The sequence below is a fragment of the Pteropus medius genome, unplaced genomic scaffold (assembly GCF_902729225.1).
Source record: "Pteropus medius unplaced genomic scaffold, Ma_sr-lr_union100, whole genome shotgun sequence".
Lineage (NCBI taxonomy): Eukaryota > Metazoa > Chordata > Mammalia > Chiroptera > Pteropodidae > Pteropus > Pteropus medius.
The window spans coordinates 4,448,858-4,466,211 of record NW_024350926.1 but is presented as its reverse complement, the minus strand read 5'-3'; the positions used below and the strand labels follow the sequence as shown (position 1 = coordinate 4,466,211).

At 40.1% G+C, this 17,354-nt stretch overlaps 1 protein-coding gene across 12 annotated transcripts in view; it reads left to right on the top strand.

The window, feature by feature from the left end:
• NCOA2 (nuclear receptor coactivator 2) overlaps window positions 1-17,354 on the top strand; it is a 253,076-nt gene that overhangs the window by 155,371 nt on the left and 80,351 nt on the right. For 10 of the 12 annotated variants that reach the window (XM_039841838.1, XM_039841834.1, XM_039841833.1 and 7 more), the window contains 2 exons: window positions 5,887-5,991; window positions 8,675-8,847. In XM_039841838.1, the coding sequence (XP_039697772.1) occupies window positions 5,906-5,991; window positions 8,675-8,847 (259 nt within the window). In that variant the 5' untranslated portion in view covers window positions 5,887-5,905. The remainder of the gene's footprint in view (window positions 1-5,886; window positions 5,992-8,674; window positions 8,848-17,354) is intronic. The other 2 variants (XM_039841839.1, XM_039841840.1) reach the window with 1 other exon arrangement.

Below are 17,354 nucleotides of genomic sequence, written 5' to 3'. Positions count from 1 at the left end.
ACTGTGCAGTTTCAGGAACCTGAATCTGTAAATACACGCTGTAATACCTGAAGTTAGTTAAGATTTTATTGTTTGAAAAGCAAGAAGCAATGTAGCGTTCTGTAAAGATGAAGTTAGAAGTGTCCTTATGACCTAAAGAAAGTAATAATACTTTGGGGGAAATAATACACCGTTTTATTAGCTAAAATTTTTGAAATATTGAGTAGCATCTTCTATCGCTGTGTTAAATGCATCACTTGTTTTGCCAGTGGAAAGAAAAAGTTTAATTTTTCTGTGCTCTCTTTCCTTCATTGAATGAATCTACATAGGTCTACTGATGTTGTATTTATAAGTGTGATGCTTCTTAGTTTGCTAGCTTGTGTGAATCAACAATATATCCTTGCATAGCCTGCTTATTTATTGCAGAGAATATTTAGCTTTTGCCAGAAGTCGGGGTCTTGCCAAAATAAGGTTTGCTTTGGGTAATTTTGTCCAGTTGACACTGTTTGAAAAGGGGTAGTTCCCTTCCTTTGTCAATTTGATATCCGGACTGCTGTGTCATATTGCTGACTTTCAAGGTTGGCCCACTCTGTTTTCTTTCTCAGGCATCTACATCCTAAAGCACATTTTGTATATTTAAACATTAGATACTGTGTTTTCTTACACTTATCAGTGTGGGCCCAGGAATTTTGCTTTTGTAACATAAAGGGATCTCTCCTGCAACACAGTATACTTTGAGGGAGAAACTGTTTCAAGTTTAGAACAAGCAAATGTTTTCACTTGTGATAAAGAAATAGTGAATGCATAGGTCTTTAAACGTTGAGGTGACTTCTGAGAGATGGAGGGCTCAAAAGAGTATCCTTTCGTAATGAATTTAATAGAATAGAAATGGAAGAGTGTCTAAATGAAGATTTATGTGTACTTTCAACATTTCTTGAGTATTTCTTAGTCTTACAAAGTTTGTGAAGAATCAGACTAGAGATGACAGCACAGTGTCATGTCCTGTCCCTTGTAGAGAGTGCAGAAGAACCCGGAGGGCCTTAAAAAAGCTGTAGGAACCTTTCTGGTCTCTATCAAGAACTAGATGCTTTATCGGGTGGGCAGTCCCTCCGCTGGGAGGTATTGATAAGAGGAATTGTTTCAACAACTCTTTGTATGTCATTTCATAATAAATTTCATCTCAAAGTAAGGAATTTCAGAGAAGGCCTGGCTTTGTAAAAATATTTCTTGGAACTAAGCAATAGAGATCTGATGTTTGACTGCTTATCATGTTTGCATTTCAGCAACAGTATTATCCTTATTTATTCTTTAACTGAATTTGTTCAGCGTATGATAAATCTGACAGTTTTATAGGCCTTGTTTGGAAGATGGCCAGTACTGATAAGAGATAAAATGCACATTATCATTTACATGAATTCTGGATGATTAACTAGCTTTAATGATATGAGGCTATACTGTGAGCAGCAGCTTTGTTACCTTATAAGTTAGGTCGATGAGTTTTACGCAAGAAGAATACATTTTTAAGTTGTGTTGAGGTTTAACATTTCATTTGCTTTCTGTCCTTATGCTAAGGGATTTAACTGGCATTGTTCACCCCTCCCAGCATATCGTTACTTAAAAAAAGACAAACAACTTGCTCTTCTTGTCCTGTAACTCTGGTTTATACAAGCTGGTATCAGAGAGTGTGAGGGAGCGTGTCCTGTCCCAGGGGAAGCAGATCGTTGTTTTGTTGGAGATTACAAGGGTGGACAAACTGAAACTGATTTTCTAGTCTCGTCCTTTCACACCCCTCCCCCCGCCCCCAGCATCTGCTAGAAACTGTTCTCGACGACTGTAATTACCATCAGTTACGACCCAAGAGTTTACTTGCGTCTTTTTCAGTTTTTCTGATTTACACTGAATGGTTTCAGAATCAAGAGTGAAACACTCGAGAATTTTAATTTCATGTAAATGTTGAAAACACGCAAAAATTTTAAGAAACTACTAGTTTAGGCCTGCCCGCAAAATAAAATTTCTAAACTTTCAGTGCTACCCTCCAGTATTTTTATCTCCTACCTTTTCATTGGAAATTAACATTTCACTTTGATCTGTAAAACTGCATTAAAACTCATCTATCCGTACAGTTCATTTTAGATGATTTTTCTGTGTACATGTCCACAGGAAGGCATAGATCTGTCTGTCTCTGGTTTTTATCTTTGTCACTGAGTGGGGAAAAAAATGAAGTCCCATAGCGCCCAGCCGCATGTTCTGCTGTAAAAATACTAACACTTGCTGCCAGCTGAGCTTCCCCGGGCCGTGAGGGTATCAGTCAGCACTGAGATAGGGGCACCCCAGTTCCTCTCTTGCAGCACCTCATTGCTGAGGTTCGCAGTTATCTATTTGGTTCGTCCATTGAGGAGCAGAGCATCAGGTCGTGTGTCTGCTTCGGCCCTGTGGCAGGAGGGGCACAGGAGCCGGCACTGCCTGTCACCACCTCCCTCACCCCTCCTTTCCCTGCTCCAGCCCCAAATACACTCCTTTTCCTTTTTATTTTGCTTGAGAGTCTTTTTTTTTTTTTTTTTTTTTAACCTTGGTTGATGAGCAGTGATTCAGAAGGGCATCCCTCAGCCTGATGGCGGAGGTTGGCAGGGGGATGTCTGTCTCCTGACTGGCCAGTTACCAGATCTGGCCCCCCACTCCACCACACACACACACACACACACATTTTTTTCCTTTGCTGCTTTAAAGGTTGGTTGGCAACACGTATCAGGCATACACAGTCTGAGAAGATTGCTCAGAAAGGGGACATGTGGCAAACAGAAAAATAAGGAAGCGTGTTCATAAAACTGAAAATTTTAGATTTTGAGGAAATGTGTTTAAGGTATCATCACATACTTATAAAAGAGAAAACTTGGCACTTCAAAAGGAAATTAATGATGTTTTAAAGCTACAAATACAGTGGTTTATGAGCCAGCCTTGAGTAGATTCTGGTAAAATATAAACAGTCTGTTCAAATGGTTTTTCTCTACTTAGACCAGAAGACGTTAGCTCCTTGCTTCAGTCCTTTATCTCCTGCTAGACCCTTTGTCGAAAGATATCAGCCCTGTCCCTTCATACAGAGTTACAATATCAGTATCTATATTTTGGAAAATTTAAAGGTAGGTGATGCTGATGCTAATGTTAAATCCCAAATAGAGTATGTACAGCTTTAAGTAAAACAGTCGCTTATTTTGTCTGTTGAAAAGTTCTCTGGTCTTTCTGATAGTACTATACTTTTTAATACAGATGGCAATACTTTTGGGGAGGGAGGAGTAGACATTTTTATCAAGCAAACTTATCATGTATACCTACCGTATATTTTAATGATAAAACTTTAAATTTTTATAATTTATAGAAAGCTGCTTCCAGGCTGAAAAGTCCCTGGAATTTCTTTTTGTCGAAAACTCTCGTAGATTGGGCGAGTGATGTTTTTTTTCTTACATGCTCATGACCGAAACCATGAGAATTGTGGTTCCAAGAGAAATACTGAGAACAAGTGTTGGTAAGGTGCCGTCTGAGAAAGGTTCTGGTGTCAGGTTTTTGCTTCGCCCTTTGTCCTCCTGTACCTCCTGCAACGCCTCGGCCCCCCTGCCCTCCATCACCGTGCCTCCCTCAAGGCCTAGCCACCGTCCCAGAGGGATGTCCTTTCTTGGATGTCACAGTTCAGAGGAGGGCACAGTGGTTGTATTATACCTCCACCTATATTACCTATTGGAGCTTTTCCTATCCACAACTTTATCTCCCTCTCACCCTGTTTTCCTCTCAAGAGTGACATTTCTCCTCATAGTGCTGAGCCTGACTTACAAAGGCCGGCAGGCAGCCTCTGAATGAATAAATGGTGTTTAGAAGGGGGCGGGGTCAGGCACAGAAGCCCATGTAGCCTGCATCTTGCTGCCCTCCCCCATCTGACCTGTACTGCGAGATGATGACAGGGAGGCCATGATGACAGGGAGGCCGGCTTATTTGGTGAGAGACCCTCTGCTGTCACATTTCAGTTGAGAGCAGGAGTGTATGTGCCTGGTTAACCCAGTTCTGCTGTTTGCCAGTCTGCTCCCCAGCCCTATGCTGGAGATGCTAATGATTACCCCCACTTTACAGAATAGGGAATTAAGGCATGAAAGGCAACTTCCTAGGGTCCCACAACGAGCCAGGTGCTGGATCTTGGACATGGACACTGGCTATTAGCTTCTCCGCTCTGTTGCCTCTCATAGACTGGTTTTGATGATTCAGTTACATCTGTACATTTCTTAGCACATAGTAAATGCTAAATGAATAGTAACTAAATACAGATTCTGCTTATTATCATCCCAAAATTGTGACAATGGCACAGGACCTTGGGACTTAGTTACTTGGCTCCCACCAGCCGGAAGCTCAGGCTTTAGCTTTCAGATTTGTCCCCTCCTTTGTGACCTCTTGAATAGAATGTACAATTGAGGCAAACTCTTGACTGCTACAGTGTTTCTTCATCCTTACACGTGACTCCTAAAAGCATTTAACTCCTCTGTCCCCTTGGATCAGACAGAGTTTTGATGAGACCGTGCGTCCCAGAGGACAGCGAGGGGAGCGGCTGGGCCACATGACGGGTGTGTGAGTGATGCACTGGTCAGTCTTGTTGGCATTTCGTAGCCCACCTTCCTCTTTGTCCTTCCTCTTGATGAGCCTGTTGCTCTGTGGTGTCTCCTCACGTCCACGACCTTCTGCTGATTTGCCCTTCTCTCTGATTTTTCCGATCTGGAAAGGAAGAAAAGCCGCTACGGAAAGTAAAAGAAGGTGAAAGTAATTTGAGAAGCAGGTGGGGGGCTGTAAGGGGAAGGGAGAAATAGCATAGAATTGGAACTCTAGGAAAGACTTCTAAATGCTGACTGAAACTTTTTTGGCTGCCCCCCTTGTTTATTTGTTTGTTTGTTTGTTTGTTTTTGGCTAGGCAATTATTGAGCACCTTGAGTAACCACTGTCTTCCATTTCCACAAAGTCTTTGTTAGTCCTTTTGTTTAGTTCGTTTAGAACTCTGTGTCTGTTTGATTCTGCTAATGACGAACGACATGAGCACACTGATCCTCTTATTATTATACATCCTTTTATATTCTTACCAAAAGGAAGTCAGCAAGCAGGAGCCAGCAATTGCCCTTTTCTGGTCGGGTCAATAATGTTACCTGGCATTTTGAGTGCATCTTAAGGCCTTAGGTGTTAGCTGGCAACAAGGGAGGCAGGATGTGTGAGAGGACCCCCCGCCGGGAGGTGAGCCGCCCCGGAGACTGAGCACTGAGGGCAGAGCAGGGGGACAGCTACTGCAGGAGAGGAGGGCCTGGAGCCACCACATGGTGGCAGGAACATAACGCTTAGGGAGACCTTGTGCGGGGCTAGGAGACAGGGTCAAACCTACCTGGAACCATCAGCTTAGTGGTGGCACTGCCTCTTCCTGGGGCTGGCTGGCTGTCCTGGGCGAGTTACTGCAGCACGGGCTGCACATTGGCCAACCCAAAACAGAGACTGGGCGGGGCCCTTTACCACACCTGTGGTTTCCACATGGTGCAAGATTGCTCCTGAAACTGGAGGCTGGCCGCAGAAACCCGGGGCTAGCAGGTCGTGGCTCACAGTGCTGCTGAAATACAGCTCCTGGTTAAAGAGTGTGGGCCCGGTGAGGTAGGTGAGGTAGGCTCGTTTGTTTTTAAAATGTTAATCTTTACATTCGCTTAACCTTTTAGCAAGGTAAAAAAAAAAAAATGCAGCCTTTTCATCAGAAGCTATGCATTCACGTCAATCAAAGCAATGCGTTAATTACTGCTGTGAAATTTCTGGTTGAAGTCAAAGTTTTTTCATTGTTAAGTTGATCAGACACTTTATCATCAGCTCTTTTTACTTTTCTCCTGTTTTTTTTTTCTGTTTTAGTTGCTGATATGTGTTCAAGATGAGTGGGATGGGAGAAAATACCTCTGACCCATCCAGGGCAGAGACAAGAAAGCGCAAGGAATGCCCTGACCAGCTTGGACCCAGGTTAGAATCTTGCTGAGAAGCAGAATGAGTGTGGCCCGTGAGAGCCACATGCACATACGCGCTTCTGCAATACTGTGGCATTGCCTTTGCACCTGATTTAATACGGGGCTTGGTTTTTCTCCTTAACCGTTAAAGCTTTGAATATGTATCATTTAGCTTACATTTTGGAGATGCTAATCAGTTACAGATCTTACTATTCTTTCTAAGAAGAAGAAAGCTACATTTTTCTGATATCCCATGTGTACTCGACTCTTACAACCAGTTTGTTCTATAATCTTAAGTTTTTCACCTTTTCTTTTCTGTTAGATCACAGAACATCATAAAGGCAAGATCCCGTAGTAAAAACATCTGGTGTTAAATTTATACTAGGTTTTGTTCTGGTTTATTTTCTAATGAGCAAGACATGAAATGTTAAATCCACTTGCTTTTCAGTTGGTGACAAAGATTGTCTCTTCAGTGAATAAAACAAATAATTTTAAAGCAAGTTTTATGTCATATATCATGGGCGGAAGTATGAATTGCTATAACCTCCATGCAGCATAATTTAGTAGTATCTTTTAAAATTATAAATGCACAACCTCTTTGAACAAGGAGTTCCACTTACAGAAATTTTCCAACAACATATATTTACACATGCAAAATGATGTATGTATGTATGAGGTTACTTCTTACATCAGTGTTCATAATTGCAAAAGATTAGGAAAAACCTAAGTGTTTGTAGGGAACTATTTAAGCAGCTATTTAAGCTATTCAAATATCCATAATCTGGAACACAGTACTAGTTATGAGAAAGAACGAGGACACTCTTTATGGATTGGTATGAGCAAAAATCTCTTAATTGTTACAGAGAAAAGGCAAGGTTTAGATAGTATTGATGGAGTATTACCTGTTTATATAAAGAAAACAGGAATCTATTCTGTATTGTTTTAGAATAATTAAAAAACACTTAAGAGCTGTTTCCCATATTGAGGGATGAGAACTAAGCAAATAGGGACAAAGGCAGAAGGAAAAGATCATGCCTGATGAATTAAACCACATAAATGATTTTAAAATTTAAATAAAAACAGCAACTTTTATTAAACGGCCATTAGAATGATGAGATGGGGAACAGCAGGGAAGAGGACTAGGAAAAGTCATTAAGAGAAGAAGAGAAAGAAAAAGCAAAAACCCAGTATTTTATATTCCCTTTTCCCCCTTCAGTTGCCAAGCAAAATAAGCCTGTTCGGTCACCCCTGTCCACACCCCAGCTCCTGTGCCCTGCCTCCGGATTCCTCAGCACTTCCCGGCTGAGCGCGGCCTCTGTCTGTCAAACGCCCTCCGCGCTCGTGCCCAGGAGTCCTCCTGGTGGGCGGGGCTGTTTCCTTGCCTAGCGCTGTGACCGTGCGCGCTGGGTCCAAGCCCTCTCCTGTGCCCCTGTCGTTGTGACGCAGCTCCTCCTTCACCTAGTTTGTCATTTCTTTATTGGGGAGGGCAGGGGCAGGGGTAGGGGTCAGTGATGGAGGGAGGCGGAGCTGGGTCGAGGGGTCCAGAGGGAAACTTGGTTATTCCACGCATTCCAGCCACTCCCTCCCTTTCTCTGTAGTTAATAAACTAGAAGCTAGGGATAAAAACGACACTTAGAAAAAAACAAATTCTGGTCCTTACTCTACCAGTAACCACTGGATGATCTTGGACAAATCACGTAACCACTGTAAAAAGAAGAGATTGTATTCTACTTTAGGTTTATTAGTTGTGAAAATAATGCTCATATTTAGAGGCTAATATGTGGAAGTCTATTACAAATTATGCAATACCAATTTGTTAAAAATAGAGAAAGCCGCTACATTAAACAGCTTGCTTTGCTTACGTGTCGTATTGCTTGAACGTCCTTTAGTGGACCCTCTGCTGAACTTGGGGAAATGTTCGTGTGCTGTTGTCATCGAAGGGCGCCTTTGACTCTGCTGTTTTATCACACTCAAATGAGAAGATCTTGCCAATTTTTATTTTTCCCTTCCTTCCATTAACTTTTTAAACCGTAGTTGAACTTGGACCATTTATTTATATTTTGCATGTCATTCAGCTTGGACAGTTAACAAATACCCTGGGTCAGTTTCGCTTTTGTTTCTAGCTATACTATGGTTTTTACATTATCGAAAAAGGCTGTTTGGTTGGATTAATAACATCCTAAAGAGGTTTGTGAACTTGCAGAGATTTATTTTTGTTTTATGCTTTACCAGAAACCATTGAAATTTATTCCTATTATAACTAGTTTAACATCCCCTTCTTTTACTACTCTTAAATAAACTTAAAAATTTTTATAAACATAACCTCCTTTACTTTTCTAAAACATAACTTTATTCATTCAACAGTAAATTTGATGCCCACTTGTGCCGAGCATTGTATTAAGCTCTGAAGTGAGCAAATTGTCCTGGTCTTTGTCATTGTGAAGCTTATAGTCCAGTGGGAGACATTGAACAAGTGATCACACAAATATAAATGTGTAATTGTGAACTGGGGTAAGTTTGATTTCAAAATACATGCAGCATTTAAGGCAGATTCAGGTTTTTTTCCCCCCAAAGTAGTTCCATGTTTATGTAAGTAACTTCTGTTTGCCATCTTTGTATTAGGAATTGTTTAACATGCTTATCTTTTTCTTAATAGCTGTTTTTCAAATTGGTAATAAAAATGTATTTCTTCTTTTTAGCCCCAAGAGGAGCACCGAGAAACGCAATCGTGAACAGGAAAATAAATATATTGAAGAACTCGCAGAGCTGATATTTGCAAATTTTAACGACATAGACAACTTTAACTTCAAACCTGACAAATGTGCAATCTTAAAAGAAACTGTGAAGCAAATTCGTCAGATCAAAGAGCAAGGTAAGAGGACCCAATTAATATTTTGGAGACTTTAGTTGGTTTCTGTTTTTCCATGTGTGAGAAGTCCCTTCAGAGTCCCTTTATTCCATTTCTTATGCTTAAATTATTGATGAGCAAATGATGTCACAGTGCAAGACGAATGCAAGTATTACTTGCAGTGGTTTAAAAATAGGCTTTATATAAAATTCAGCAATTCCCTAAAGACAGGAGGCTGAGGCGCGGCAGGGTGATGTAACTGCTCGTCTAGTAAAACGCAGTGAGGTGCCCACTGCTTCTCCTCCCCATCGTGGAATTTTTGTAGCTTGCACAGCAAGTGACTGTCGTAATTTACAAGTCAGGAGCCAACTGAAGATGGAAACCAGGAGTAAAGAAGTGAGCCGCCTCCTGTTTCAGCTAGTCAGCATATTTGATTGAGTCTGAGCCTCGACTGGCCACGCCACTAGATTAGAATTTCATATCCTGAATGACAAGAGATTTGAAAGGCTCACACCTCTAGGCAGAATTCTTATGTGAAGTTGAAACACTGAACATGACAGCTTTCTTCCTGGGGTTTTCTTTTTTTCTGAGATCATTTTCTGTCTCTCTTTTGATATTTTTGCCTACAGAAAAAAAGCTTAAGCAAAATAATATTTTAAAAAACACATTGGACTTTATGGTGCCAAAAAAAAAAATCTCTATTAGGCAAGTATGAACAGTGCCTTGGCGCTCAGGGCCATATATGCACCTGAAGCATTCATGCACTGCTTTCCTTCTGGGCCACGGAGATTGTTATCTCTTGTCATCCGTTTTTGAATGCGTCCTCCTAGAGTTGATATTTTTTTTATCTACCTTTTATGTAATATTCAAAGGAGGCAGTTTAGAACAATAACGTCTTTGTCTATGTAGGTATATGAACCTGAAACTGCCTGCTCTCATCTGTTATAAAATCCTAGCTACCTATTCGCATATTATCATACTCTTTCCTATTTTCACACACATACTACTAAGCTAAGTTTTATATAAAGCAATTTTACAAACGTAGTTCTGTCTTCTAAGAACTTAAGAATGTACACGTTGCATACACAACACAGCTTCTAACACTGGAATGTTATGATTGCATCATAGCATTCAACATTCAGAGTTGCTACTCTTAATGCCTGTCAGGCTCCCTTCATCTCTGTCCTCTTCGTCTTTCTTTTTTGAGATTCACTAGTTATCAAAAACTCAGAATTTTGTGAACATTGCATGTTAGGTAGTACTTTTACACTTTAAAACAGTTATATGTATGTATGTATATATATATATATATATATGTGTGTGTGTGTGTGTGTGTGTGTGTATATATATACACACACACATATATTTACTATTAAGATCTTGCACAAGATTTTCAAGTTTTGCAAAACCTTGGTAATTCCCCCTTCAAACCTTAAAACACGTTAAGATGTGTCATGCTGGGACTCTGCCATACTTTCACTGTGGGTTTAATCACAAGGCTGCATACCTCAACCACCCAAGAAGCAGCAACAATAAACACCCTGTCACGTCTTATTCTTCTAATAGTGTTCCTATTAATGTGAAAAGTAACATGTTTTGAAAAGAGAGACAGAGGTTAGAAAATGGAATGAAAAGTACAGTATACTTTTAAGTTCTCAACTAGTGCAGTATTTTAAGATTACTGCTTGTTTAATAAATCGTCTTTTATTTTTAAAGAGCGGGACTTTAGAATCAGATCAGACGGAAGCTAGGCTCGACTCCTGGTTCTGCCAGTTACAAGCGATTTGAACTCGGGAATTGTTTTCTCTCTGGGCCTCAGTTTCCTCATAGAGAATTTAGCAGTCCCAGCATCTAGGCTGCACAGCTAGCTGTGCGAGAAATTATGAGTTATATAAATGCACCCAGCAAGCGCCTGCCACAGAAATGTTTAGTAGGTCATCAGTAAATATCTTTCCCACCTTAAGCAGAACGCTGACTTTTTCATCACCTGTGCTAAGATCGTCAGACAGTGAGCTCTTCCTTCGTATGGGAAGTGGGGGAGGAAAGATGGGGAAGTGGTTATAAATATCCTCCCCTGCAGGGTCATTTGAAGAAAGTGAGATTTTTTCCGGTGCCAGAGAACTCTGCGTAGGCTATGCGTGTTACTCCACTGACAGCCGGTCAGGTTCAAGAGCAACACAGAAGTCTGACGGGAGCCCTTCTCTCTCAGTCTGCATGCCCGCCCACCCAATCCCTCCCCCGTCACTCAGTATAAATAAAATCTAACCATCGTCTTCACAACATTATCCAAACATTATCCAACTGGTATTCCAGTTGCAGGTTTCAGCCCGAATAAAACTGTAATTATTCTAGAAAAGTTACACTGGATGGCACGAGGTGCCCCGCTGGAGCAGACACGGCCGGGAAGGCCAGGCTCGCGTTTTGGGAGCCATCCAGTGTCAGAGGCCAGGCCGGTCAGCCAGGCGTGACGGGCTCTTTCACTCAAGCCTGCTCCGTCATCGGCTGCTCCTCGAGTTTCCATATGCTTTACAAATAAAGAGAGAAAAGGAAGGATATTTTTAAATGGCCCTAAAGGTGAGAATTTGGAGGGGGAAGTACCAGCTATTTAAACAAAGAAGCGTTCTCTTGGACGTAGCACTTTATGAGAAGTTTGGGGGATGCCAGCTCTCCAAGAGCGTCCACACTGCAGCGCGCCTCGGAGAAGCAGAGCGATTGTCCACAGGGTCTGCGCTTAACCATTCCACCAGCTTTCTGATGCTGAGCTATCACGTTTTGTCCTGTTTGGTGTGATTCCGATAGATGTTTAAAACTTCTGGCTTCTATACCTTACAAACAGTAGTGATAAATAGTAAACAACCTTTTTTCCTAATTGGGAGGCTAATATTGCTTCTATTCTAGAATAGTAGTATGAGAAATACAAATGATTTAATTTTGGAGTACTGTGTCTAATTTTACACTTTTTAGCCGGAAACGTAAATAGAAGTATACGGTGATTCTCATGCTCTTAAAAAATAAAACTGACTCAACATTAAAAAAAACAACCCAATTTAAAAATGGTCAGAGGACCTGAATAGACATTTTTCCAAAAAAGATATACAGATGGCCAACTGACACGTGAAAAGATGCTCAACGTCACGGATCATCAGAGAAATGCAAATTAAAACCACAGACATCACCTCGCACCTGTCAGAATGTTGTCGAAAAAGACAACAGAGACTAACTGCTGAGGAGGACGTGGAGTAGGGGCCCTCGCACTCTGCTGGTGGGACTGCAGATCAGTGCAGCCACTGTGGAACCGTACGCAGAGTCCTCAGAAAAATTAAAAATAGAACTACCATGAGTCAGCAATCCCACTTTACCCAAAGAAAGAGGAAACACTCGTTTGAAAATATCTATGTACCCCTGTGTTCATTACAGCAATATTTACAGTAGCCAAGATACGGAAGCAACTTAGGTGTCCATTGATAGATGAATGGATAAAGAGGTGGTGTATAGATAGGATGGAATATTACTCAGCAATAAAAGAAAAGAATGAAATCTTGCGATTAATATGCGACAACATGGATGGACCTAGAGGGTATTATGTTAAATGAAATAAGTCAGAGAAACACAACTAACATGTGTTTTCATTTATATGTGGAATCTGAAAAACAAAACAGAAACAAACCCAGATACAGAGAACAAACCGATGATTGCCAGAGGGTTTGGGGGTTTGGGCAAAAAAAGTGAAGGGGATTAAGAAGTACAAACTGCCAGTTATAAAAATAGTCACAGGGATGGAAAGTACAACACGAGATATGGTCAATAATATCGTGATAACTCTGGTGTCAGATGGGTACTAGATTTACCGTGGTGATCACTTCGTAGGTATATAAGTGCCTAATCATTATGCTGTCGACCTGAAACTAATATAATATGTATATCAACTATAATTTGAAAGTAAATTTTAAGAAATAATAAAATTGAAGTATGAAGTTACTGAAACATTTAGGGGAGTTCTAAAAAGTAATGCATTTCTGCTGCTTCATTTAAACTAATGTGTCCTCTGTTACCCCAACATAGGTATACTTTTCATTGTTTTTTCTAAAATGATAATTTAAAATTAATTTTGTTATTTGGAAGACATTTGTCACTTCGTTTAAAGCCACTTTAGTGCAGTATATTTGAATATAGGATGTATGTATCAGTTAATAGAGAATTGGTTTCAACCTTTTGTTATTATTTTTCTAAAAGTAGTTTTATGAGTGAATAGTAATAAAAATGAAAATATATATTCCCAAATTTGTGTTGATGTAAGCTAGATTTGAGGGGAAATTCCTGTTGGAGCAGGCAACCTAAAGGTCATACTGGTTTCTCACTGTGATTAGTCTAATGATATAATTTTGGTTTTAGTGCCAGTGTGAGAACGTTGGGATTCTGGATTACTTCATGTATGTGAATTTCCTCTAGTACTGTGGCTAGCCTCAAAAAATAAAGAAGCATTTTAAGAGCAAATGAGGGGCAGTGGTATGCTGGAGTTAACACGTATGAACCAATGAGAGCAATTGTTAAATTTCAAGAATTTTACAGGCTAATTGATAAACACAGCCATTATTTAAAATTATATAGATTTACAATTAAGTTCTATAAAAACCAAAGGTAAGGAAGACTAAAACTCACCATTTTCTAATTATTCTACTGTGCTTTACCATTATCTGTGCTCAAGAGGCTCTTCGTGTCATATCTATTTATGTGATAAAAATACTGTGTCGTGGTGGCCACTGCACGTCTTCTCAAGTCACCATTCAGTAATGTTATATCGGAATCAACCGAGGCTAGAGAACTCACAGCACTGGAATCTGGAAATCAGTAAACTCTACAGTTCTGGGCTCGACTTACTGTTCCGTTGGCTGTCATTCTGGACTTACAAAAGCAATGGAGAAAATATTAATAATTGACATCTAACATTTTAACACGAAGTAAGCGTTCACACACACACAGAAGTCATATCCGGTGCAGCAGAAAGTCACTCGGATGGACAGTTGACTTTCTTCATAAACCTTCACCATCTGTCTTTATTTCACGTTCATCTTATTCATTAATTGATATGAAAATTTCAACCAGCGTTCACGTTGGCAATATGCTCTTTTGTCGGTCGTACTCGTAGGTTGGCTATAGGCAGTAATCAACAAGCATTTTGTGAGAATCAGTTGGCTGTGTGGATTTTTCAATAAAGAGCATTTTATATTTTATTATCATTCATAAATTATATGCTACATACACATCCTTTATACTAGTTAAAATTTGTAGTAGACATCATGATGCTTACTGTTTTTACCCAGAGCTGATTTTTAAGTGTTTCCCAGTATAGCACTGGTGGGCCTGGGGTCAGCAGGTTGTATGTAAATGTAGATGAGTCCAATTTATAAACTAACAGAAGTATTCTTAAAAACCAGGGACATAGTAATGGAAGCAGCCTAATTCTATCACATAAAAGTAAAACATAGATCCTATTAAAATGATATGTTTCCTTCCTGTTCTTTTTTTCCCATGCTAGATGCATGAAGTTCTTGTGATGGAAATTCAGTTATTCAAAGGTGAAGCCTACGCGTGAACTAAGAGCTGTCACCAAGCACAGTAAACGCAAGGGCTCTGATATTAGATTCTTTCCAAGGGCAGGGTATCTGTGGATCAGACTTTTGGGGTGATGCCCCCAGGTACTGCTTGAGTTCCATGTGACGAAACCTTAGGGAGATGGCAGAGTCATCCATCTCACAGCAAGGGGAAGGTGACTGAAGTCACAGTCTCTCAGGCATGCCCTTATAGATACTCACACTGAAGACAGCGTTTGGATTGCTAGAAAGTTATTTATGATAGTGCAAACTCTTGATTATTTGGAGAATGAATGGAAGACCAATAATGACATGTATATTCTAACTATTTTTTAACAGTGGCCTCTTATTCACTATATAGTTCGAATTTCAATTGCCAACTTCTTTTTTATCCTATGTTCTTCTAAAGGTGCTGATGATAGTTAAATGGCCAAAGTCAGCCAGCCAGATGTCAAAGCGGGCCAACAGAGTAGACTGTAATAGGCCCATAAAAGCCCCAAACCCAGTTGGCAAGATACCTCGAAGTAATCGATATGAACTCATTAAGAGCACGAGCTGTATTTAAAATCGCATAAAACCAGTCCCTCTTCACCTGCTGGCTGACTGTATGCAAATTTTTTAACACCTCTGGGCCTTTACTTCCTAATCTGTAAAAAGAGGGTAATACTATCCACTCCATAGAGTTCTTGTAAAGAATATGTTCAATGATGTTTATAAAAGGTTTAATCTAGTACACAGAAAAACTCACTAAGCAGTAGTTATTATTCAGATTGTTTCTGACATCTATAGTTAGAGTCATCATCCAAATCTAGGTTTTCTTCCTAAGGACTCTCTTGATAAGAGAACAAGTAGCTTTGGGGTATTTTCTTTCTCACAATTTTAAGCCTTCTTTTTGATAGAGAAGTAAATAAATAAGCTATCAAAACTATGCAGTTAGAGGCAGACATCAGAAATGTAGCACTTAGCATGACTCCATCTGCATCCCTCCCCCGGCTCTGCGGCTCCTGCCGGACTTCGCTAGCTCCTGCTTGTCTCTGTTACCTGCATGACATTTTCGAGAATCTTGCTTTGATGAGAACTAAAGAGGGCAAGAATCTTTGCAGTTTTTATTTCATCCTTCTTTATTTAAACCCGGGAATGAATGTGGCCCTATCTTACTCTCAAAGATCTGAAAGCATTACATGTTTATGTGCATCTGGAAGTAAATCAGACTTTCTTTCCTTGTTTGGCAATATAACCTGTGATCGGCATTCTGTTCTTAATATTGCAGTTTTTAATGAAGATGTTTTTCTACTGATCTGCATATAATTTACTTGCATATTCTGATGCGGATCAATGGCTCATATTAGTGATGAAATCCTTGCTATTAGTGAGCAGAGGTGGAATTCTTGCTCTCGTTTTCTCTTAGGATCCCTGTATTATTTTTTTCTCTGAAGGATATGGAAGGGTTTTTGTGTTTAACAGCTTTCGGATGAAGAGGTTTTGAATAACTTATTGTACGCTAATGCTGTATGAGTTCAACGATTTATGACGTGAGCTCTAATTTCAAGACTTGTACTGGCTTCCCTGCTATGAAAAGTAGGCATCTCCTGTTTTCTTGATCGCCTCGTACTGTTACGAAAAGAAATTAATTCTGACACCCCACTGTCTATATTGATTTAATTCAAGAGCAAACATTCATTCAGTAAGTTTTTCTTGAGCGTATACTATAAGCGAGAACCAGCACTCAGTAGCACGGGGCCCTTTCCCTTGGCGCTTCCCTTCCGTGGGGGAAGTCAGCTTGTAAACAGCCGGCTGTGGAACTGGAAGGGACAGTGGACGTAAGTATGATCAAAGGTCCTGGTGCAGGCCTCAAGGAGGACAGTACATTTGAACTGGGCCTTGCTGTAAGAGTAAGAATTTAATAGTTGAAAGAGTGGGGCTGGGGGGTGGGGCGGTCAGCGGGGAGAGAGGCAACCTGAGCAAAGGTTGGATTCAGGGCTGAAACAGCAGGTTAGAGCCAGATGGGACAGTAGGCACAGTGCTGTAGCAACATTGGAGTTTAGAAAAGTGACATAAAATGAGAGGCTCCTAATCATCTTCAGCAAAGTTGGCTTGAATTCATCCACTGCCGTCTCTGGGTCCCAGAGATCGCCTGTGCGGGGACTGGGGCTCACGTAGAGTAATTTTAACAAGAAATAACGCAAAGATGTAAATAGAGCACAAATACCACTACGCAGCTGACTTTTTTTTGTATTGTCATTTTCTTTGGTTTAGGCTTAAAATACAGTTTTTTAGTTTTTGTTTGTATGTTTGCTTGCTTTTTTGTGTGGTTTTGTTTTCTGTTTCTTTTTTTAAACGAATAAGAACAAGCCTATTTTCCCAACCTGTTGTACTGGTAAAACGAGGAAGAGGGAAATATCACTGTACTTTAGGTTAACTTTCAGACTGAGATGGATTACATATAGAGTTATAAATTATTATACATGCAACTATTTTAATTGGTCCTTCCAAGATGTTTGTTTGTTTCATGAGAGTTTTTCCCTTAATTTCTGGAAAAAAACTTCTAACAAATTTACCCTCTTAGCAATGTTTAAGTCAACATTATTGTGTTGTTATTTCGTGGGCACCTGGTACAACACACTGCTAGAGCTTCCTCATCTTTCATAATCGATACTTTATTTCCATTGGACGACTCACGTTGTCCCTTCCCCAGCCTCTGGCAATCATCTACTTTCTGTTTCTGTGACTTTATTTTAGATACCTCATGTAAGTGGAAGCGTGCAGGCTTTGTCTCTTTGTGATTGGCTTATTTAACTTAGCACAGTGTCTTCAAGTTTCATTTACGTTGTAGCACATGACAGGGTTTTCTTTTTAAAGGCTGAATGATACCCTGTTGTTTGTATACACCACATTTTATCCATTCATTCATCAGTGGACAATGAGGTCGTTTCTACACCT